This window comes from Limanda limanda, chromosome 3, assembly GCF_963576545.1.
Source record: "Limanda limanda chromosome 3, fLimLim1.1, whole genome shotgun sequence".
NCBI classification, from domain to species: Eukaryota; Metazoa; Chordata; class Actinopteri; order Pleuronectiformes; family Pleuronectidae; genus Limanda; species Limanda limanda.
Genome location: NC_083638.1, coordinates 29,458,741 through 29,482,303, shown reverse-complemented (window position 1 = coordinate 29,482,303; position 23,563 = coordinate 29,458,741). Strand labels below are relative to the sequence as shown.

Below are 23,563 nucleotides of genomic sequence, written 5' to 3'. Positions count from 1 at the left end.
TGCTTCAGGACCTAATTTCCTCTTGTTATTTCTAAGAGACAACATATAGCCTTTTGTGTTAAGGAACTCCAGTATCTCCAAAACTCCAGGTTGAATGCAAATAAGCTGCATCCATGCGTTTTCATACTCTTGTCAGTTCCATTAGCTGTTTGTCTTGCAAGGTTGACCCGATTTCCACAACATTCTGCACACAGCACTATGTTGACATGCTCTGTTGGCTCCGAAATGTGATACTCTTCACCTCTGTGAAATACTAATGTTTTCTTTGGTATTGAACACACAGAGGCAAACTTCTGAATGCCTCCTGCCTAAATTTAGACATTTTCAGTATCAGCACACAAAGCCTTGCTATCTTCACACCTGTGCCCTTTTTCAACCTTCAGTCTCCAACAAATGTTTGGAAAAGCTCCTAACCCAGAAGTTCATAAACCCAGTGGCCCTGACTAGGAGCAGCTCTTGGTATATTTGCCACTGTATTACAGCATTTCATGGGAGGATCCGGCGTCTTTGCTCCTTCCCTTAGCCCCTGTGTGTAAAATGTGGCCCTTCCATGGCCCCGGGTTAGAAAGATCCGGGATGTGCTCATGCAGCAGCTATTCTTTGGAGCACCCTTAGGGGCAGCATCATTTACATGCACAGGACAACTTGATTTGTTACCCATATCACCAACCGAGGCAGTTTCTTGCTATATGCAGACCACTTTTGTGCATATGGTCCTATTATATCATAAGTTATCCAATTCTGCCAATTCAATTAGCTTAGAATAAACATATCAGGGATATCAAAGTTATTTTAGGAGTGGGGCTTTGACACTTATTCTCCAGAACAGCAGACATTGGCCCAATTCCATTTCCCCCCTTGTCAGTTGTAGTGTGTCCCAATTCTTGTTGGGATGGATGGGGAGGGCCAAGTGTTAGGGCCCAACGCATATGGCTCTGAAAAGCTACAAACATCCCGACCACTAACTATACATGAGAAATCCATGTACTAAAGTACAACTCATGAATCAGCTGTATATTTGAAATTGACGTTACTGTAAAGGACATATTGAAAAGCAATAATTACAGTATTAGACCAGGGCCAATTTGTCATATTTAACTGAAAGTCTATTCAGAGTAGCTGCTGTATGAGGCCTGACCTGCTCGTGACCCACACATTCAAGGCTGCATCACATTTTTTTAGCATTTCAACCCTGACTCATGCTTCGCCCTCCCTCCTGCTCAAACTCCTCAGTCTGCATAAACAGTTCGCTCCGCTCCTCCTTTCGTGACTTTTAATTACACACACTGGTGTTGCTGACTGCAGCTCAAGTTTGACCATTTCAGCAGCTGGATGCACTGAGGTAAAACCTCCCACCCCCCCTTTCCCACCTGGACACCTTGACTATGACTTCAAAACAGGCAATTTGCTCATACTCTAACACCACAATAGCCTGGATGGTGTGCTCCCAATTTCTCATTATGCTCATCTAAATAGGCTATTGTATGGTGCGTGGCTGGGGCTGAGGAGGTTGCATTGTAGACTGGCTGAAAAAGACTACAATTAGAACAATTGTTTGCATCATAGAGAACAACCGACTGGGGTAAATAAACACTGGTCACAAAAAAAAAATTAAGACAAATTAAGATAAATAAGAATTAATAAAATAAATAAGAATTAGAAGAATAAATGAACTATCAATTTTAATTCAGATTATTTAAACACTATACATAATGATATTATTCAACTTATAAGCTTCATTATGAACAATAACATACACAGTAACTTTTGACAGTGTAAAAATACTATATTAAGAGTGTTGTAACAACACTTGGATAGGAGCCCACGGCAATTAAGGCATGTTATGCTTTTTTCATAGCTTTTTTGAAGTTTGAAGACGAAATCACCATTTAGTTAAATTGTTTTGGATTCGGTTGAAACACTGTTTACCCCTCAGACTCCAAAAGTGTTTTGTGGACTCAAACACTTCACCTGCCCCTTCCATCGACATAGTGTTGAGTACAAAATGAGTGAATTTTTTTTTTTCTGTGAACTATCCCTTTAATGCTCTTTGAGGCTAAATACGCACACGCTCACAATGACATGATGTTCATCAAATAAAAAGTAGTGTTGCGGCTGATGGGAATGTCATCAGTTTTATAATTATTTTGCAGGAACTGTTTCAAAGGTTAGACCAAGTTCAAACTACACAACTTTCAGCCAGTTGTCCTGCTACAGAATAACACATTGAGCAGGAGGAGGTGAAAGGGTTCAGTGAAAATCACAATTGTAAATAATAGAGGGCGGGCTGGGCCTCATTTATCTGTCCAAGCCCGGCAAAACCCAAAAGACACTCTTTTTTCTTTTGTCCAAACAGCAGTAAATAGTGCAGTTAATATGAGCTGCATTGACTTTGTGTGACCTTGATCCTCATATGCATGGTGAACGCTTATTTTCTATGCTTGAAGACATGTGCAGTGTTTAAACACAACATCTGAACCTAATGCATCCCATACTTTACCAGTTAAAACCACAAATCTTATCCTCATGTTGGCAAAGATAAAGACTGAGAACCATGTCTGTACAAAATGTTGTCACTAGCAGGGTTCAAGATAAACCAGAGTAAAATAAGATGCTGTTTTCAGACATTACCTGTGGAGGAACTCAGGAGAATTGGGTCCAGACTTTCCCACCAGTTCTCATTCCACACAAGCACAACAAAGCGACAGATTCTCCGCTGACACAGCAACAAATTCGCCATAGGATTCAGGCGGGAGCTGGTGCAGCAGACAGAGGCACGATTTGACGTACACATTATTGATGTGACATCTTTGTTGGTGCCTTCTACAATATGACAGCCCTTTTTCCCCCCTTTTGGTTTAGATTTCTTTCATTTATGCGTCTGTCGTCCTAGAAACATCATCAGCCCCCCCCCCCCCCCCCCAACCCCTGCAGTGTTCCCACAATCACTCCTCAGGACTTACTGCAGACTTTATACTATGGGGTCAGGCGAGCAGAAAATCTGCAGAAAATCTCTCTCATAGGATCTCACTCAAACATTTGCGTCCACTCATGCACCTCCTCCACTCCTGAGGATCTCCTCAGTGCATGTCTGTGAATTGTAATGAGTACTTTGTAATGCTTTGAGCACCACAATTACTCTTTGGCAACTTGATAGTTTTAACCACTGCAAATACCAGCTTGTATTCTGCCCCCACACCAGCCTTTAGACAAAGTGAAGAGACAGGATACAGGTTGGGGGAGGTGGGAAGAAACACAGTATTTGGTCTGGCTGGCTGGCAACTCAAGGTGGATGCATCCATGTGGTTTGGACTCAAACTTTTCCATTACCAGGTCGTCACTTCTTAGGTCGTATTAAAGGTTAATGCTGATCCTGGTCATATGGTTGATAGTCATATGAATACATTTATATAATGAATGAATGTGCATACATAACAATAATTTAAATATGATGCTATTATTCCAGCACTAGAATCTTTTCGGCTGTAGTTGTTATTGTCTTTTTAAGACGTGTGTGTGTGTGTGCGTGTGTGTGTGTGTGGCCCTTGTGTGTCAGTGTTTTGTGGGAGACGAGCAGTTTCATTCTGCCGGGCACTCTTTGCTGTGTGGTCATGAATGACAATAAAGCTCACTTTGACTTTGCTTCCTATTTTCATATATCTCTCTGTCCATTACACTATATGTTCATAGATAAGTGAGTGTATATTGTGAAGATGTCATGACTAATTTGTGTGTTTGTAAATCTTGGAATACTGGAGTCTTAAGCACTTTAAATTTAGCAGCATGCAGCCAATCAAGTCAATGCAGCTTTGTCCAAAAAGGGTTTACTGATGTTTTGGAACATCTGCTGCTTAGTAGGGACGACAGCGACTGACTGCGGGTTCAGTATGAATGTGAAACCTTGTCATACAGTTTATTTTCTGCATCACTTTTTGGATTCTTCCCAAATAGGACATGGACGCAGAGGAGATGAAGCACTTTTGTTTTCCATCAAGTAGCTTATCAAACCTCAAGACATGTGCAATGTCCACTAGTTCAATGCACATCAGTTAAATTAGTAAAATACAATGTCACACGGTATAGGTGTTTGTGAAACAGTAGTGATTCCGAAATGACCTGGAAATGTTCCAACCAAACTTGACCAGGACCCGTCTATCATTTGAAAACTGGGACAGGAGTGCAGAACCGATTAACATTGGGCTGTAGACACAGACCCATTCAGGACGGATTTCCCATCTGATTGCTTCAACAAGTTAACATTTAGCAGCCTTCTCCCCTGTGCCTGGCCGTGGTATATATAATCCTTCCTCCAAGAAAATTCCGAACATACATCCAGGTTTTCTCTTATTCATCTCTTGCTGGTTGAAATAGCAGCATGGCTCACCTAATCAACGCCTATAAATAAAGATAGTTTGGACTATGTTTGATGCCGTGGCTGTTACCTACACACACACACATACACACACACACCCATGAAGACATCTCGTCTCAGATAAGGTAATGAAACACTAAAGGGGAAAATATCCTTTGTTTTCAAGAAACATATCCACATTAGTGTTTACAGGGGCTGAATATATGTCCAAAATTTCATTATGTGATTCTAATGTGGTAGGATAATGTGCTGACATGTTGTGGAGATTGTGGAACATGAACTCAGATCGCCCTATTGTAATATAGCTTGAACTTTATCCTCCCAGCAACAGAAGCCCAGACAGCACATTGTCAGTTATCTGTTCTCGGTTAAATATAAGTATTCATGTTTTAAGACTCCATTGGTCTGGATATCATCAAACAAGTACATAAGAACACACATAATAATCGTATAATCAACTTATATTTTCTTTCTCTCACTGTAAATCATACTGAGGGAAATTAGGGTTGTACATCCTTGTTTCTGCATTTTCTTAAGAAAATGGAAATATAATTCTAATTTCTTCTGCCAAATATTGAAATGGGCCTGACTAATCCAATCCAGTTATATTGTGGGTTTTCAATATAAGCCTCAAGAGGAGAAAATAAATTCCCTTCTTGTTTTCTGTGGTCTGTTGGAAAAATGTCACTCTAGTGTTGAAATCAAACAGTTCAAATGTACACTGACCCAGAAAGATGGACTCCTTTTCCATAGAATCATGAATTAAAATAATATGTATACACCACTTCATCCCTCTATCTGTCCACCCACGCTGCTCCAACTGAGCCAAGGAGGGCACTCACCCTTAATGAATTCAGACAGGAGGCCAGATAAATGTGACCAGTTCAGTATAGGCAGCAGGCAGCCACAGAGAGAGGCTACGGCCTGCTCGCTATTACATTAACAGGGAGCTCCGGAGGCGCCCTGTAGTCCGATCCCTGCTTTGCTCTGCCTCTGGTCGGCATAAACATCTAATGGGGCCTAAAAGCCTTAGATGAGAGCAACACATGCTGAGTAAGTGGTTGAAAATGGGACATGGAAAAGGTTTTAGGACATTCCAAGAACAAGGCGAGTGTCTGTTCTGGTCTAAGAGATATGTCTTAATCGTATGGGATATGGCTGTGTGCATGTGCATGTGCATGTGCGTGCGTGTGTGTGTGTGTGTGTGTTTGTGTGTGTGAGTGTGTGTGTCATTTTCTGTGACATACAAGACTGTATACAGTTCAAGAACACGTGTAAGTGCATAGCTTGCACTCCTTTGTGTATTTATTCAGGTCTATAATGGTGTCTGTTGGTCCGTATGCTTCAGTTTATGAGTCTGCTTATATATTGGAGAAACTAACATTTTGTGTAATTTTATAATCATACCCAATATTATTATCGATAGTGTTCATATTAGCACTAGTAGTAAGTATTAGTTTAGTACCTTCCTGCATCTGTGAGAGTTTCTGTATCTCTGGAATAGACTTTATAACATTGGCGATAGCAGCTTTCCAACATTCACTGAACTCTGAGTTTCTCCACAGGGGCTGTATGTGTGAACGCAAATGTTAGTTTGACAGTCTACAGAATTTCTGCAGACTTTCTCCTGCCAGTTCCCTGGTATAAATGCCAGAGAAAGTTTGGTGAACCCAGCTAAATTTGTAAATGTATGTTCCAGTGTCCATCTTTCTGGTAAGTTTGGTTTTAACCTCGGCTTCACTTCACGATCACTACTGTGTAGGCCCTGGCTCCGAATGATGTCACCAGCACAAGATGGCAGCACCTGTGTCTGGGATATTTTGGCCTCATTTTTGTACAACTGGAGGAAGTGGAGATGCCTTGTCCCATCTTCCTTTTGTGTCCATGTTCTCTGATGTGTGTAAGAATGTACAGTATTATGTGTAACAGCATTTTTTTGTCCACATACAAGTCAAATTTATGTGCATCTGAATAATCCCTTATTATTCACTTATTCATACATTATAATTACTCAATAAAATGTAAGTTAAAACAGCGACAGTTTGACACACAAGCTGTGTGTGTGTGTGCGCGCGTGTGTGTGTGTGTGTGTGTGTGCGCGCGTGTGTGTGTGGGAGTTGCTGTGAACAGGGCCAGCACATATCTTCGCTTATGGGAGATGGAGAAGATGTTTCCTCGGGGGTCAGTGAGCAGCCGTCACTTCACATGAACACAGCTAGCGAGGAAGTGGAAAGACAAAGCAAGGGACGGGTGCAAGAACTATGGTGAGAGACAACAGAGAGGACAGAGGAGTGGGGGTTGGGGGTGGGATGAAGGGTATAGGAAACGGTCAGCACCATGCCAAAGAAATACAGGCTGTAACTGAGAGGAAAAGAGGAAGAAGCAAAAAGGAACAGATAAATAAAAGAGTGACACAATTTAAAAAACTAGGAAGGGAAATAGCGGCAGAGAGAGAGAGAGAGAGAGAGAGAGAGAGAGAGAGAGAGAGAGAGAGAGAGAGAGAGAGAGAGAGAGAGAGAGAGAGAGAGAGAGAGAGAGAGAGAGAGAGAGAGAGAGAGAGAGAGAGAGAGAGAGAGAGAGAGAGAGAGAGAGAGAGAGAGAGAGAGAGAGAGAGAGAGAGAGAGAGAGAGAAACAATACTTTTGCCAGGGGGAACCATGGAGGAGAATGAGGGCAAAGTAGCTTTGTTACATAAAGTTAGAATGAGACACAGGTCAGCACAGCAGACTAAACAGTAGATAGACGACGAGGGGTTTTGGAGGAAATTCTCAATAAAATAAATAAAACAAGACAACAGGAGGACAAATGCCAACTATCGGCTGAAAACTAGCTGACCTACACCCCCTTTCTCAAGGAATAGGCTGCTTGTTTCCAAAATGCTGTAAAACGTATAGGGGAAGAAAAATAAATGATCAAAGCCTGTTTACTGCCGCCAGCATTTCCCCCTTAGCTGTCAGAAAATACTTTCTCTCCTCCGACAGAGTGGGTGTTTTGGTATTTATGGGTTTTAATAGGAAGAGTGTGATCATCATATTGACCGGCCTGCATGGCTCCTAATGGTCGCCCTAAATCTCAGAGAAAGACACTGTATTCCAGGGTGACTTACAGTCAAATTAACATGGAGAGGGAGGACGGCAGGGCTGCTCCCGCTGGAGGAGAGGAAAACAATCGCTCCGATGATCGTCAGACATTTAGGGGGAATGGGCTGGTGGTGGTGGTGCGACAGGCAATAAACGATTTTCATCAGCGGCAGCGGGAGAACGAGAAGGTTTAGAGAGGGTGGGCGGAATCAAATGTGCTCACCTTCCATTATAAGAATCATAAAATACTTTTAATGACCAAATATTGGGCTCTTTAAAACAATCTATTGGATCGTATTACAAGTGTTGTGCTGTCACACTTTGGCTCAGTGTGAATCTATTTTAGGCTCACTTCTGTCAGTGTGTGCCTGTGTGAATATGACGGATTGTCAGTTGATGTACTGCAAATGGTCTGCAAGTTAATGACATGTACTGTAATAAGGGGAGAGACAAGCTAGAAAATATATAATATGCTCTATATGTCCACATTTACAAGGGCCAAATGTCATGTAGGGTATAGCACAGAAAAGTATTGGATCAGCAGTTACATGTTTCGAACCTGCCACTCTTCCTCAGGCAGCCTCCATCCGCCTAGTTACTAAAGAGCCGATGTAGACATTTTACTTTGGGCCAATTAAGATTGTTCTGCCTTAGTGAGAAGAAGGCTTGAGCCTTGATGATGCAACTGGCGTAACTGAAGTTAAACCTTAAGAATAACTTGAGACCAGTTGGTGAAAATAGCTTCCAAACTTTATGCTGATTCACCTCTAGAAACGAAAGGAAAACAATGAGGCAAATTTGCCATACAGAGAAATAATGACAATGATCCAGAACAACAATAAGTATTGATTTACTCCTCTCGTCATCTTTTGTGGTATTTTATACATGAATTGTTTTCTAGTGTTTAATATCTTACCTAACTGGAAAGTTTTTATATTCTTTATCAACGATGGGAGCATTGCTGTTTAGGATTATCATCCTTAACCCCCTTCAACATCCTGAGAAAAAAAAAGCCTATATAAACATGTCTAATATTTAATAATACAATAATATTTGACACGTACAATGCTCCTGGTACACCGTAAGCGTGTGAGTGAGTATTCAATATAACTTGTATTTGGTTAATTCCTGTCTAAACACATAATACTTCCTGGGGCGGGGCACCGGTGAAGTGAATGTTAGTCATTAAACTTTTGACAACCGCAGGACCTGAGGCTGTTCTTTAACTGGTTGTTGCAGATTTTCCGGGGGACGCAGCTCTCTGCTCCCCAGACAGTCCCAATTTTATTTACAGCCAATAGGTATTGATTTATGTTTCAATTCAATGCACAACGAAATTAAGTATAAAATGCATCTTATGTGATTGGTTGACCCTCAACCCCATCTCAGGTACGTTCTAAGTTACTTTCGCTGCGAGCTGACCGACAAGGGGAACTGCGGCAAATTCCTTAATTTCTTTACAAAAACACCCCAAAAAGAAAAACGGAACATCACTTTTGAACTGGTTGTTATAGTGAAAATCATAATCTTCAGTTGTACCTTGGCGTTCTCATACTGGCTTGTATGGCAGTGCTTTGGAAGTCATGTGGCTCGCTCAGCTTACAGCCGGGGCTTCTCCTGGTCTTGTCATGAAAAACAAAGCTTACTAGCTGGATATGATGTAAGTATTGCATTTTACTGCTTCCACTGTTTGCTGTTTTAAACCGTGGACAACCACTGAGGTGCGATACCTAACATTTTTCTCTGAAGATTTGCAAATGGCAGGAAAATTGCCACAGTGATTTCGACACAATGAGGCTAGGTATTTGCAGCAGGCTTAATATTGCTCAGCAGCTGGATGAAGGCTGCAGGATTGACATATTGTTTGTTGTGTTTTTTTGGGGGGTTTAGTCTTGCTTCTGTTTGTTTGGCCCCCCAACGCTACACTCCCCCCCCAAATAAATGTTATCACCAGCTGCCAATGATTATCATCATTATTGTTTAGTGTACATGCTTTGACAGAACGGTGCATTGTTTCCTGCCTCTTCTCTATTTATAAATAAGCCGCTAGATAGAACAATCTCTTGATGAAGAGCGCCAAGCTTGAAATACATTGGAAGGGAGACCAGCAGATGATCCAAACCTTTTCTGTGTTCTATATACCATTTAGTGACTGTATCTGTGCACATTTTGAACAGATTAAAATCCTTCACCCTTTTCTATCAGCTGTGGCTCAGTGGGTGGAGTGGGCTCATTGCCAGGTTGGCAGTTTGATCCCCAGCTCTTCCTGTCCGTATGAAAAAGTGTCCTTGGGAACATGTTTTCCTGGTCACAATTTTTTTTCCAATAACTGACTTGGCAGTTCATTAAAATGGGACAATGGCATATCACGAGGGTCCCAGAGCCCAAGGTTACGTCTCCAGGTTTCCTGTTTTTTCCAACAGCCAAGGTAAAACCAAAAAATAATTATAGGATTAAAAGAACTAAAGGAAAAAACAGCAAATCTTGACGCTAATAATATTTCTGGAGTAAATATTGGTTTGTTAGGAACCATTTTCAATTGCATTAAAAAAGACACATTTAGTTGCACTAGTTAATAATTAGGGAAGCGGCACAGTATAGACCAACAGGGTAATGGTGTGGTATGGTTATGATCCTACACATTGCCCAGAGGTTCAATTAACTATTAATAGGTTTTGGAAAACAATTTGAGCCATAGGGCGAGAGCGGTCGTCCTCCTACGAGAAGCTCGGCGGTTCGATCCCAGTCTTCCCTATCTGCCCTTCATGGAAAAAAGAAATGCTGGTGATAGATGCACTGTATGAATATGTGTGTGAATGGGTGAATGGCAAAAAACTGTACTGTAAACACTTTGAGTGGTTATCAAGACTAGAAAAGATATATAAATACAGACCATGTACCTACAAGGCAAAGAGGAATAAGATATTGTATATCCAACTTAGGATTCACAATGAATACATTAACTTGTTGGTTTGCTCTCATCTTTTAAAATGAGAGGCATGTCACCACACCAGTCCTTTAAAAGTCCTGCAAATCTATTTTACACCCTCACATATTCCTCCATATTTTGCCTGATTTAACATCTTTTCAGGATTGTGAGGCATCATCTCCAAAACAGCTTCATGACATCTATCAAGTGAAAATTCCAAAGCTCTCCCTCTGAGGATATTCTGACATGTTGACAATAAGAAGAGCTCATGTGTCAATAATAAAATGGACCTGCTATTGTTCATGCTAGCTTACTGTCACACTGACATAACTAACTGGGACACTTGGAGATAAGGGAGCCATGGTAATGGTATTAGTGGGATCAAGTCAATCGGCTGGTTCCAGCCTCTAAAATCGTCTCTATTTTGAATCAGTCACCAGTTAAGTAAATACATGACGGCATCCAAACTCCAGCCATATAGCTATGCGTATAGCAATAAATACAAACTTGGCAGGTAAATGAGCAGGTGGCCACCATGCAGAAGATATTTAACTTTGCATGAAGAAGGATCATGATACAAACTTTGTTGGTCAGAGGAACCAAATGTGTAAGTTGACCTTTTATGAGAAATGACAGGCGAAAATTTGGCCGATGTGACTAAATGCAAATGAAAACCGAACAATATAAATGGCAATGCACGCCTGCGCTCGTCATCTGATAGTCGACGGAATGGAGTTATGAGCTAGGAGTTGTCTCCCTGCTCGATAAAATGATCGGCCCTATCAGCTGACAGTGAATGTCACTGCTGGCGAACAGAGGAAATTGTGCCTTGAAGTTTCCCGTAATTGAATTTGTAAAAGTCATCGTATTACCCTATAATGCGATATGCAGATTCAGAGGGGTCTGCAATTTACAAAAGGGTTGAACCGCTATGAAACTGCCACCATACCCCCACTTGCTGCCCACACACACGCACACGCACATGCACACGCAAACACACACACACACACACACTCTGCATTATTAATCCAGATTCCCACTTATCATTGCTGAGATGTGTGACTGTAAAGCTCAGATAGTATTTCCTTCCACAGATACTGCGGGAACGCTCTTCGCACTGGCTCATTACTCTAACGTCTCCATGACACGGGCTGTCAGGGTTTAAACTTCGTTGACCAAGCATTCGAATAGTAAGAGGAAGGCTGGCGAGCCATTCTACTCCACAGAGCTGCGTATACAGTGTAGGACATCAAACTGAAACATGCACGTTATGTGAGGCATATTTTCATGACTCTCGGAGGCACGCTTGACAAACTGGAAGGCTTTTACAGTTGCGTAATATAGCAGGCACAGCAGACAGCAAAGCTGGGAGAAAATAACTGGGGAAAGGATAACAATCTTTGTGGATATTTAGGCGATTGCGCTAAATCCACAAAGGTGATATTGCACCATCATAACAGTTCCCTGTAGGAATAAAATACAAACATTTTCAGCTGTGAGGTAAAAATAATTAATCAAGCAATATGACCTGGGTGAGATGTGTGTCTTAAGTATGTATCAATATAAGTGTCTATATTGTGTTACTGTGGGTAGAGCAATTTAGTTATAAGATCTGTAGTCTTGTCTTTTCACAGTCATATTCTACGGCTGTCCTGAGGATGTGAAAAAAGAAAATATAACACAAACAGGAGAACTAGATAAAACGAAATTACAAAAAGAACAAGGTAAAAAGACCGAATCAATCGTGCATTTCTAACCTTTTTGGCTGTCAATGACAAAGTTGCCCTCCTCATTTCCTGTGGCAATCTTGTAGGTGATCCCGTCCCCATCAGGGTCCTTCGCCAGCACCGTGGCAACAAGTGTGTTGGGGCCCGCATCCTCTGAGACGAACGTTCGATATCTAAAACAACAAATAAGGAAACACAAAGGATCAACCTCTCACCTGGAAGTGCTTCAATTCACAAAGACGCATGTTCTGAGAGGCAGCTCTGCAGGTAGAAATCAGACACTTTTTAAAGAGTTATAAATCACTTTCATCAAATTCACACTCAACCATGAGTTCAGTGCTTCAGAACAATTGTATGGTAATATGCTGCCCACACAGAAATACTGAATCCAATTACAGACCAAACAATTGTATCAGCGCATTTTCCTCAATAGATTTAATAACCTTATTAGTGTCATTTTCATTTCGGTTAATCAGCAGACCTTTGACTTTTGAATCCAACTGAAGCAAGCAAACACAAACACACATGGAGAAACTGCATAATGGAAAAAATATATACTTTGGTAAAATGCATTAGCTCTACGATGAAGGGAATCATAGCCCTTGTGAGTCAACACCCCAGACGATCAAAACTCATAACTTTGGCCATGTTAGCCTGAGGTTTTCTCTTGACTCTGACATGATGTGCTGGCTTTGTTCATTGTGCTGGGCTCTGGCTGCACCAGTGGTTGTGTTACACACTGTGACCGAAGACAATTTCATCAAATGTTAACAACTGCAGGCACGAGAGGACAAACTGTGACTTTGACAAAAGTAAGTGCTTCTCTCAGTGGTGATCCCACAGTAGGTGCAGAGTACTAAGACACATCGGACTCTGGTTTCCAACATCGTGAGCAGACTGGATGTACCAAGGATTATATCTATGATAAATCCCATATGTTCTAATGAGACAAATATCCCTCAGCGAACTTAGTATCAACAGTTTCCTGTTAAACCAGCTTGTTGATTGCTCTCACCATGGGACCCCGGTGTTAATCACTCAGTGTGTGTGTGTGTGTTTGCGTGTGTGTGTGTGTGTGTGAAAGAGAGAGTGAGAGAGAGAGAGACCTTTATCCTGTAAACTAATATGCAGTACACAGGAGTGGCTCATCACAACACACCTTTTCTTGGTGGTGTTGGCCACTGGTCTGCGTCACTAACCTGGAGCACACTCAGGGCGGCTGAACCCTAATCAGATTTTAAGGGTCTGTGCTATATATGTCTGTTGCTGGCTCCTAAAGCACAGAACCAGGTACAGGCTCTATCTTAAATATTTAAGTGATGTTTGAGGTTGGGTTTTTTAGGTTATGTTATTTTTTTTTCGCACATGTTTTAAACAGAAATTAAAGAATAAAATATATCAATAACAAAAGTATCTACTCGTGCAGGTAAGAAAAAGGCAACGCAAGCCACTTACCTCAAACAACAAATGTTCAAAATAAATACAACATGTCTGAAAAGAAGATGTTAATTATAATTAACCCATTTTTGTCATCAAAACATTTTGTGAAATGCCACAATATTCCAGCTTTCAATCTTTTCTTATGTGAAATTATGAATTGGACCTCCAAATTAAAACTTTATATACAAACCACAAGGAATATTACAGTATTTTGCTGCCATGAAAAATGTAATTACCGCACTGGTTCACAATACCATATAAATGACATGGTTACTCAAGAAAACCTACTTAGAGTGTTCATTGGGGAACCATCTTTATTGCAGAGTTGATCCCAATGACAGTCCACTAAGGATAAGAAGGGGAAATGTCATTTGGGCTTTAAGTAATCTTTCCCTCCAAACCAAAGCTTTAACGTGAGAGACTTAAGAAAGACCCCTTAAACAATCACTGTCGTCTGTGTGCGTGTGTACGCATATGCATACACCGTTTAGCATGTTAAACTTAAGGCTAACAATAAATGACAGCTCTTTCAGTTATAAATGTGTCATGCCTCCTCACATGTGTGCAGCTTTAAGAATCAGCTTACAGCCCAACACAAACATACATTATCTCCGTCTGTCACTCGTCCCTGCCGACGAGGTCTATACATTTTTTAATGAAAACAAGGTACTCTCATTAGGATCATGTTCTGTCACTGCCGTCTTACTGCCTCAACAACTGTTGGACTAGTTCTGCCCGGGACGATCAGTGACATGTGGCTCCTCTTTGCTCTGTTTGCCGAGTGCGGCTGCAGCATTTGAGTAATTCCAGCTCCCACTCTGCAAGCCGCGCACTTCTCTGCAGATCAATACACGAGTCAGGTGAGGAGAGCTGCTGCGCTGTGGTTCTTCATTATGCAGTTCCTCTCAGGGTACATAGGGTGCATTGATCAAACGGCTTCCACTTGTGGTCTGAGGAAGCTGTTTGAAAAGATCATTAGATAATTGCTTGTATTTATCTCACCTGCAATCCAGAACAAACTGAGGCTTCCGTTTGCGTTTCTGCCCGCAATTAGTAAAATTATAGACGCTGTCAGTGCGGTTGGAATCATGAATAACTCCCCAAATTGAGTTTACTTTTTGCATTACAGATGCAGACAGAGTAATCATTATGCATTCAAACAGAGCTGGCTTACAATTAGGCTTTTGATTACAGGCGGCCCGGACTGGCAACAGCAGCTGATGTTGGCCTGTAATTGGCTCTGTCATATGAAAAAACTAGCAGCATCGGTGATTACTGAGCTACTAAAACAAAGGGAAGTTTGTCAAACAATTATAAATAGATGTAAGTGTGTTTGTGTTCAGGGTGAACCACTTCCTGTTTTTTTTTTTAGTTTATTAATATTGCAAATTGAGTATCTCTTGCTTTTAGACTGTTGGTTGGAGACCAATCCCATTTCACCTCTTGGCCCTTGGGATGCGACATGAATTTATGTGATAAAACGGGATTGTCATGCAAAAAAAAAGATGGCTAGCATGCTAACGCTAGCGTGCGACTTATTTTTTATGGTGGTGATAAAGTGACCTCAATACATTGAAATATTATAAAACTAACATATTACAATCATTATCAGAGTTTTGAAATCCTTATCGATGGAGCTTGCCAGTGATTCGCAAGACATCCTGGGTGTCACACCGCGGTGAGGTTTGTCTTGTCTTGGGGTTTTTGTCTCGTAACTTCCTGATTTATTTTGAAATCCTAACTCTCCTCTCGTTTCAGGTCACTTGCCCTTCCTCATGTGTCACCGGTCTGATTGTCTCTGATTGTTTCCACCTGTTCCCTTCACCGTCATGTGCTTATAGTCTGCGTCTCCCCTTTGTCTTGTGCCGAAGTGTTTCGTTCTTGTTCGTGCACCTAAGCCTTACCCACAGTCATTGTCGTTTTTGCCAAAGAGTTTCTTGCTACGCCACGTAAGTTGTTTTCTGTTTCCTCCTTGAGAGTGATTTTTTGTTTGTTAAAGTTTTCCAGTTTAGCTTTGTTTTGTGTTGTTTGTAAACTGTTTTTCTTCCTCCCTTTTGGAGCGATTTATGTTAAGAGAGATTTAGTTAGTTTGTTGAGCCTCCTGTTTAGGTGAGCCTTTTCTTTTGCCCCATTTATTAGTAGTTTGGTTTTCCTCCTTCGGGAGCGCTTTTGATTTCGTGCTCTTGCCATTTGTTTGTCCTCCTTCGGGAGTGGTTTATGTTTAAAAGCTTTTTCTTTTTCTAGTGTATGTTTTGTATTTATTAGGAAGTTCTTTTTCCCCAGTTATTGCTTGCCAAGTATTATATTATTATATAGATATAGTTAGTGAGATTTGCATAGCCTTCTTGTTTGTCACTCTGCATTGAGGTTCTGAAATCAATAAAGTGTGCTGGTACGTGACATTCTCTGCTTCTGAGTCCTCATTCCAGTCCAGGCCTGACACTTGGTACCCCTAGGTTTGAAGTAAGGCTCTGAAAAATCTCTGTTTCGAGGGCTATAAAGTCCTACCCCTCCGTCCAGGTATTCGGACAGCCTGCCCAGCATGTGATTGCACAAAAAACAAAGAGAATGCAAACAGGTAGGGCCAAGGGGTTAAATGGGATTGGGCATTAAAGACACCATCCATTAGGATAGGGTTGGGTATTGTTTTGTTACTGCCGTTAAATGGATACTTTTAACATCCTACCAGAGCTAAGCTGCCCAGCTGTTTTTCTAATGCACAAAATGATAATCAATGAAAAAGAAGAGTTATATATTTTTGGAAGTTGACATTTAATATTTGAAAGTTAGAAAAATAAGTGTAAAACAAGTTTACATAAAATCACTTAATAAATAAAACCTAACCCTACTACAATAATCTACCAAAAAAAAACAGGCCAGTCAAGACCAGTCAGGACTCAACAGGCAAAAAACATTGGAAGTAGATATTCAGGGTCAGGTATTTCACATTGGCTGGGCTGATGCTTTACACATGCAGACTGTAAACACGGAAGACAAGCAATTGGCCATGTGTGTCGGGGACAGAGAAACAAACTCAGTGCAGCTTAAATTAACTGCATCAAGTTAAGTTCGGACAAAACATTTTTTAATGTCTGTCCGGTCAGGCTCTGTGACTTTTGTCTTGGAAGGGTTCAGACAGAAAAATGCGGCTCAAGGATTTCGGTGCCCTGCGGGAACTGGGGACATCTCATTAGCAATTTGTTCAGATTTTTTAAAAGATTGTATTTATCACAAGAACAAAGTAGTTCAAAAAATAAAGTTCACAAACTAATCTGAGTGGAGTGGTTACTCTGGAGCATTTGATCCTATCACACTGTCCTCCTCAGACAATGGCAACTGGGGAAACGATCTGCATAAAAAGATGGTGAGCTCTGTGATCAAACGCACCAGGACAGCTGCTATAGGGTGAGATTGTTTTGTCAGAAACAATTGTTGGTTGCAGTCCTGATGTATGGTAATTTGGCCATCTTGTTTGCACACACTTAGCTTCTTTAAGTGGAAGTCAACACAATAATACATTATATTATACTTGCCATATCTGAGGTGCCTCACGTATGCATTTTTTCATCTGCCCCTATCCTAGAGAGTCTAGATACACAAAATGTGTGAACGTGGCGACTGTGGATTCCAACAAGAACTCTACTCAGACAAATATCTAGTGCATGACCCTCCCATTATATGAAAACTAAAAAAACTCAAGATGAATAATACAGAAACAAGAGAAAGGAACAGCAGTAGTTTTCTGCAAAGAATAAAAGACCATGATGTACTGTGACCATTCCACATAAACTATTGTACCAGGCATAATGTAAATTTCCTAAATACACAAGAAGAAATAATGGTTCACTGCCATAGCAAAATTTGCAGGGGGCATTTTGAGGTTAATAATACTTGACACTTAAATCAACCTATCTTCAACAACACTGCTCTCCGATGCTTTCAAGCAGATGCTCGTAGGCGGCTAGTGCGTGAGCGACTGCCTATGTGAGTGAGAGCGAGGGAGAGTGGAGAGAGTTCAGGACGGAGCACCCAGAGGATGCAGAAAGCCCAGCAGCCAAGCAACGGCAGAGACGCCTTTTGCAATCACATTTTGGCTCTACCACAACTCTAATTTGACCAGATCAATGCCGCAATCAATTCTTAAACGCCTAAGACATACACCACCACACACTAATTACTTTTTAAGCTTTTTTTCTTTTACTTTGTTTTCATTCCGTTGATCCGGAGAGAAAATAGATGCATCCCTTAGGCTGTTGCTTGGTGTCAGTTGTTAAAATTAAATTCTGAATTTAATTACTGAGGTCAATTAGTTTTTTCCAGATAAATGTGGATGAGAATCAGGAAAGAGAGGCTGTGTGTTGAATAGCTGTGGATCTTATACTGAAAACCACCAGCTAATCCTTCAATATTTATTTGACTGGAATTACTTCTGTCTGATTCCTTATTCATCAATACTTGTTGAATACCATCTGATGCTATATACAGTATATATTATTTTTGCATGAAGTCTTCAATAATAAATGTACATGAACGTTTAAGTATCAAAAATAGTATATTTAAAAACACATGTGAATGGTATTGATTGAAAAAAATTATAAAATGACGATAACTTGACAATTATATGAGGAATATAGGTGTGCAAAATAATAATACATTGACATAGGTACTGTACGATGAGATTGTATTGTGAGCAGGAGATATTTATATTTTCTGCATATGTGTGGTGTAGCTAAAAAAAAATTTCAATTTAAATATATAAACATGTGTTAATAATAATTTATACAATATATAACTAAATAAGTGCATATTTCAGACCATTATAATAAATTGTATGGACGATATGTGATTTTAATGTATTTCCCATGCATGAGCTTTCGGGCCGAAAATGTGATGCCGTGACCTTAACCTATAAAAGATTGGAAAAAATGCATATATGTATTTATAAAAACACATGTGAATCCTGTCCAATGTACCAAGTTGAACCTAAATTGGATAAAAACAGCTCGAGTTATTGCTGTGACAGTGACACAGACAAATGCCCCTGATTACAATACACCCGCATAGCGCAGGTGTAATAACCCACATTTAGAGGCTTCAGGTGGCTGCAGCAGTCACAACAGGAGCAGACGCAGCTGCAGCATCTACAGTGAGGCAGCAGTGTTTTCTACCCAAATATAGCATCTTATTAAAGTGGTTGGATGTGTGTGTACAGCCGTGGCCAAAAGTTTTGAGAATTACACAAATATACATTTTCACAAAATCTGCTGCCTCAGTTTTTATAATGGCAATTTGCATATACTCAAGAATGTTATGAAGAGTGATCAGATGAATTGCAATTAATTGCAAAGTCCCTCTTTGCCACGAAAATTAACTTAATCCCCAAAAAACCATTTCCACTGCATTTCAGCCCTGCCACAGAAGGAACAGCTGACATCATGTCAGTGATTCTCTTGTTAACACAGAGGAGAGTGTTGATGGGGACAAGTCTTGAGATCACTCTGTCATGCTGATTTAGACAGAATAGCAGACTGGAAGCTTTAAAAGGAGGGTGATGCTTGAAATCATTGTTCTTCCTCTGTTAACCATGGTTACCTGCAAGGAAACACGTGCAGTCATCATTGCTTTGCACAAAAAGGGCTTCAGAGGCCAGGATATTGCTGCCAGTAAGATTGCACCTGAATTTACCATTTATCGGATCATCAAGAACTTCAAGGAGAGAGGTTCAATTATTGTTAAAAAGGCTTCAAGGACCCAAGGACGTCCAGCAAGAGCCAGGACCGTCTCCTAAAGTTGATTCAACTGCAGGATCGGGGTACCACTAGTGCAGAGCTTGCTCAGGAGTGACAGCAGTCAGGTGCGAGTGCATCTGCACGCACAGTGAGGAAAAGACATTTGGATGATGGCCTGGTGCCAAGAAGGGCAGCAAAGAATCCATTTATCTCCAGGAAAAACATCAGGGACAGACTGATATTCTGTCAAAGGTACAGGGATTGGACTGCTGAGGACTGGGGTAAAGTCATTTTTTCTGATGAATCCCCTTACCGATTGTTTAGGGCATCTGGAAAAAAGCTTGTCTGGAGAAGAAAAGGTGAGCGCTACCATCAGTCCTGTGTCGTGCCAAAAGTAACGCATCCTGAGACCATTCATCTGTGGGGTTGCTTCTCAGCCAAGGGAGTGGGCTCACTAACAATTTTGCCAAAGAACACAGCCATGAATAAAGAATAGTACCAAAACATCCTCCGAGAGCCACTTCTCCCAACCATCCAAGAACAGTTTGGTGAGGAACAATGCCTTTTCCCGCATGAAGGAGCACCTTGCCATCAAGCGAAAGTGATAACTAAGAGGCTCGGGGAACAAAACATCAACATTTTGGGTCCATGGCTAGGAAATTCCCCAGACCTTAATTCCATTGAGAATTTGTGGTCAATCTTCAAGAGGCGGGTGGACAAACAAAAACCCACATATTCTGACAAAGTCCAAGCATTGATTATGCAAGAATGAGCTGCCATCAGTCAGGATGTGGCCCAGAAGTTAATTGACAGCATACCAGGGTGAATTGCAGAGGTCTTGAAAAAGAAGAGTCAACACTGCAAATATTGACTCTTTGCATAAACTTAATGTAATTGTCAATAAAATCCTTTGACACTTGTAATTATACTTCAGTATACCATAGTAACATCTGATAAAAAGATCTGAAAACACTGAAGCAACACACTTTGTGAAAACCAATACTTGTGTCATTCTCAAAACTTTTGGCCACGGCTGTACATGTGAGCTGAGTGATTCATGTGAACTAATTCTGTGAGATTTGCTGCTTTTAATATTCCTTCAACATGTCTGCTGGGTCCTGCTCTGTGTTCCCATGTGGGGCCCGACAGCTCAATCTGTCGAATCTGTAGAATTTTTTAATCAGACTGAGCCCTGAGTGGGAAAAGATGAGGGGAAACAAGCATTTTTCAAATATATTCAAATTGATGCTAAAACACAAGAGAATTACAAACACAGATACAATCATACACAGAGAATGACGTATAAATGTATGAGTGTGTGTATGAGGACTCTTATTTCCCCACCAATGCTTAGGTCTGATCATATTTGGTAAATAATTGTTTGGGGTGTATACGAAACAGAGAAACCTCATTATATATGTGTATGAGTACACATTTTAAATAATGTTCATGTTTCTGTGCTTGCTCTTCAAAAGCCTCCCTGTGATCATCCTGTAAAGACGTGAGTCTCATGGGCAGCTGAGGATGAATCCACTCTGGTCCCTGTTGTCTTTAACTCTGCTGGATTGGACGTCTCCCTCTGATCGTCAGTGACGGGACATAACAGTCATTTAAAAAAAATTAAAAGTAGAGAGATCTTTAGTTGATCAATGTAAACCTGCACATGTGTGAATCTTCACAAGTCCACTTTACATCAATCCTGACCAAACGTATATTTCGATAAAACTAAACTGCAGCAGCAAATACTTTTGGTATGAAACTCAATTGCAACCGTATTAGGTTTTCTATACGAAGAAACAAAAGAGTTAATTAATGTATTTTATAAGTTGAAAATATGTTGATAAGGACTATATAAATAAAAGGTCACTTTTTATGTTTATTTCAAGGCGCTTAAGGTTAGTGAAAGACAATGGTCTTGTCTGGACTGTGAATATGACACCATCAAACTGCTGCAGTTCCTCTTATCAACCTTTATTAGCTCCTGTCTATATAGAGTTGTATTATGCAAATGTAACATTACTTCAGACTGATTCCAAACTCCTCTCCCCCTCATTTCTTTCTTCTCACCCCAACCACCTGAGGCAGATGGCCCCCCTTCTTGAGTCTGGTTCAAGAGGTTTCTTCCCACTAAAAGTTGTTTTTGTTCACTGTCACCAAGTGCTTGTTCATTGTGGGAACTGTTTGGTTTCTCTATAATGTAAGGTCTTGAACTTACAATGCAAAGTGCCTTGAGATAATGAATATTGTGATTTTGTGTTATACAAATAAAAATTGAGTTGAATTTAATTAAAGTTAGCTAAACTCAAGGGGACGATCAGACCAAGGAGCTGCAGGCGAGCAGCTGAGTGGTGGGTGGAGATAGAAGCATGGTTTATTTACATATACTGACAGATCCGCAAAGACTTAATGACGCGAAGGTGTAGAGATACACTCAAGTCATTCTAAAGCCATGAAAGGATTTTTCCACAGAAAGAAAACTTCTAAATATGTAACCGAGATGAGTTTTGAGGAGTTCAATCAAACCCCAGAGAGAAACTAACTGTATGAGACTGTTATCGTTCATCCATGGAGACTGTGTGATTACCGGGAAACAACAAACAGGGCATGAGAAATGTTTGTATGAGCGAAATCTGATTTGGTGAAAAATCTTCTCCCAGAACAATAACACTGAGGTGAGGCAAGAGCAGGAGTTATAAAGAAATGGTTCCTGACAATGACATCAATATGTCATGACAAAGACAATGAATAAACAAAAGATCAGAAACAGATATCAGAAGGGATTATATCAGCGACTTAAGTCGTCAGTCATTTCATGTAGAGGAAAAACATCAAGCACCAAACAAGGCTTGGACTTGACCTTTCCTCAGACGGTCTACAATATAAAAGCACATGAACTGTAACACAACCCTTCACAATGTGGGAAAACTGACAGCTAATATAAGAGTGGAGGCCTGGCAAGGATTTCACCACCGCTGAAGTTGTGTGTATGTGGCTGAAGTAAGAGCAATAGTGTTTTGTAGTGTTGATGATCACTCAAAGCACTTTACAGTACAGTTTTGCATTCACACACACATTCATACGGCGCATCTATTCGCAGCACTTGGTTATTCTATGGGGGGCCTTTCAGGTTTCAGCATCTTGCCCAAGGACACTTCAGCATGCAGATGGGTCAGACTGGGGATCGAACTGCCGACCTTCAGGTTGAAGGACACCCACTCTGTCCCTCAGCCACAGCCGCCCTGCTATATTGACAATGAAATATAGTACATTTAAGTAATAGCTTCAACATCTGCTCTTATGTCTTCTGCAAACTAGATTTTCAGATCTTAAATGATATGTTAAATTAAGGGTGACCACAGAAATAGCGACAGAAGTCACCATTTGTGTATCTGTGATTTGTGAGAACGCACAGAAAAGACGATCCAGACGAAACGCCGAACCAACCAACCAACAATTGGCGTTTCAGCAAACAATATATGAGTCGTCAGCCGGCTGCAGTTGTTTGTGTAATGTTTTGCACAAACAACAGGAAACATTAAACAAGAACTCTTACAGTTTCCCATCTACTGCCCACCTAGTACGGGTGACAATGGGTATAAAACATGTTTTATATTCAGGATTTAGGATTCAACATTGTGGAAACTCTGATACAGAAGGTAACATTACAATTAAACTTGTCAACCCCTCATATTACTGGATCATTTGGCTGGATAATCGAATCAGGATCCCACGATTGTTGGGACCCGAAATTGCGCCGATTGTCCTCTGGTCTGCAGCAGGCTTTGGCTGCCAGTGTTTTGTTCAGCTGCCACACAATGTGCATAAAGTGCATGTGAGATGTGAATGTGAAGACACACAGGCGAGAGAGGTGTCGAAAGCAGTGGTTTCCAGGGCAGCAGAAGGGCGAAGGTAAGTACAGTAATAGGGTCCTGATGGCAAAAGTGACAGCACTCAGATGAAAGGTCACTCGTGAGTGAGGGAAAAAAGAGCAAGGCCCTAAAGAGGCAGATCTGATAGTGTCACAAAGAAAAACAAGTAATTATTCTTTCCGTCTTTCTTTCTTGCTTTCAAAAGAAAGTAGCAACAAGACTAAATTGAAAACAACACTGTTCAGTGTTCGGGATCATTTATAGATACTGTGAGCAAACGAAATAGACGGACACACACACACACACACACACACACACACACACACACACACACGTACACATGGATGCTCATTATTGCATGCTTCCAACTCCAAGAATCGATACAAATAGGCCAGATTTTCTGCTTGGATGATGATAC

General features: G+C 40.8%; 1 protein-coding gene across 1 annotated transcript in view; it reads right to left on the bottom strand.

Annotated features, from left to right (window-relative positions):
- Positions 1-23,563, bottom strand: part of si:ch211-186j3.6 (neural-cadherin) — a 295,947-nt gene that overhangs the window by 164,963 nt on the left and 107,421 nt on the right. Inside the window, exon 7 of the mRNA XM_061068864.1 lies at positions 12,138-12,280. Within this exon, the coding sequence (XP_060924847.1) occupies positions 12,138-12,280 (143 nt within the window). The remainder of the gene's footprint in view (positions 1-12,137; positions 12,281-23,563) is intronic.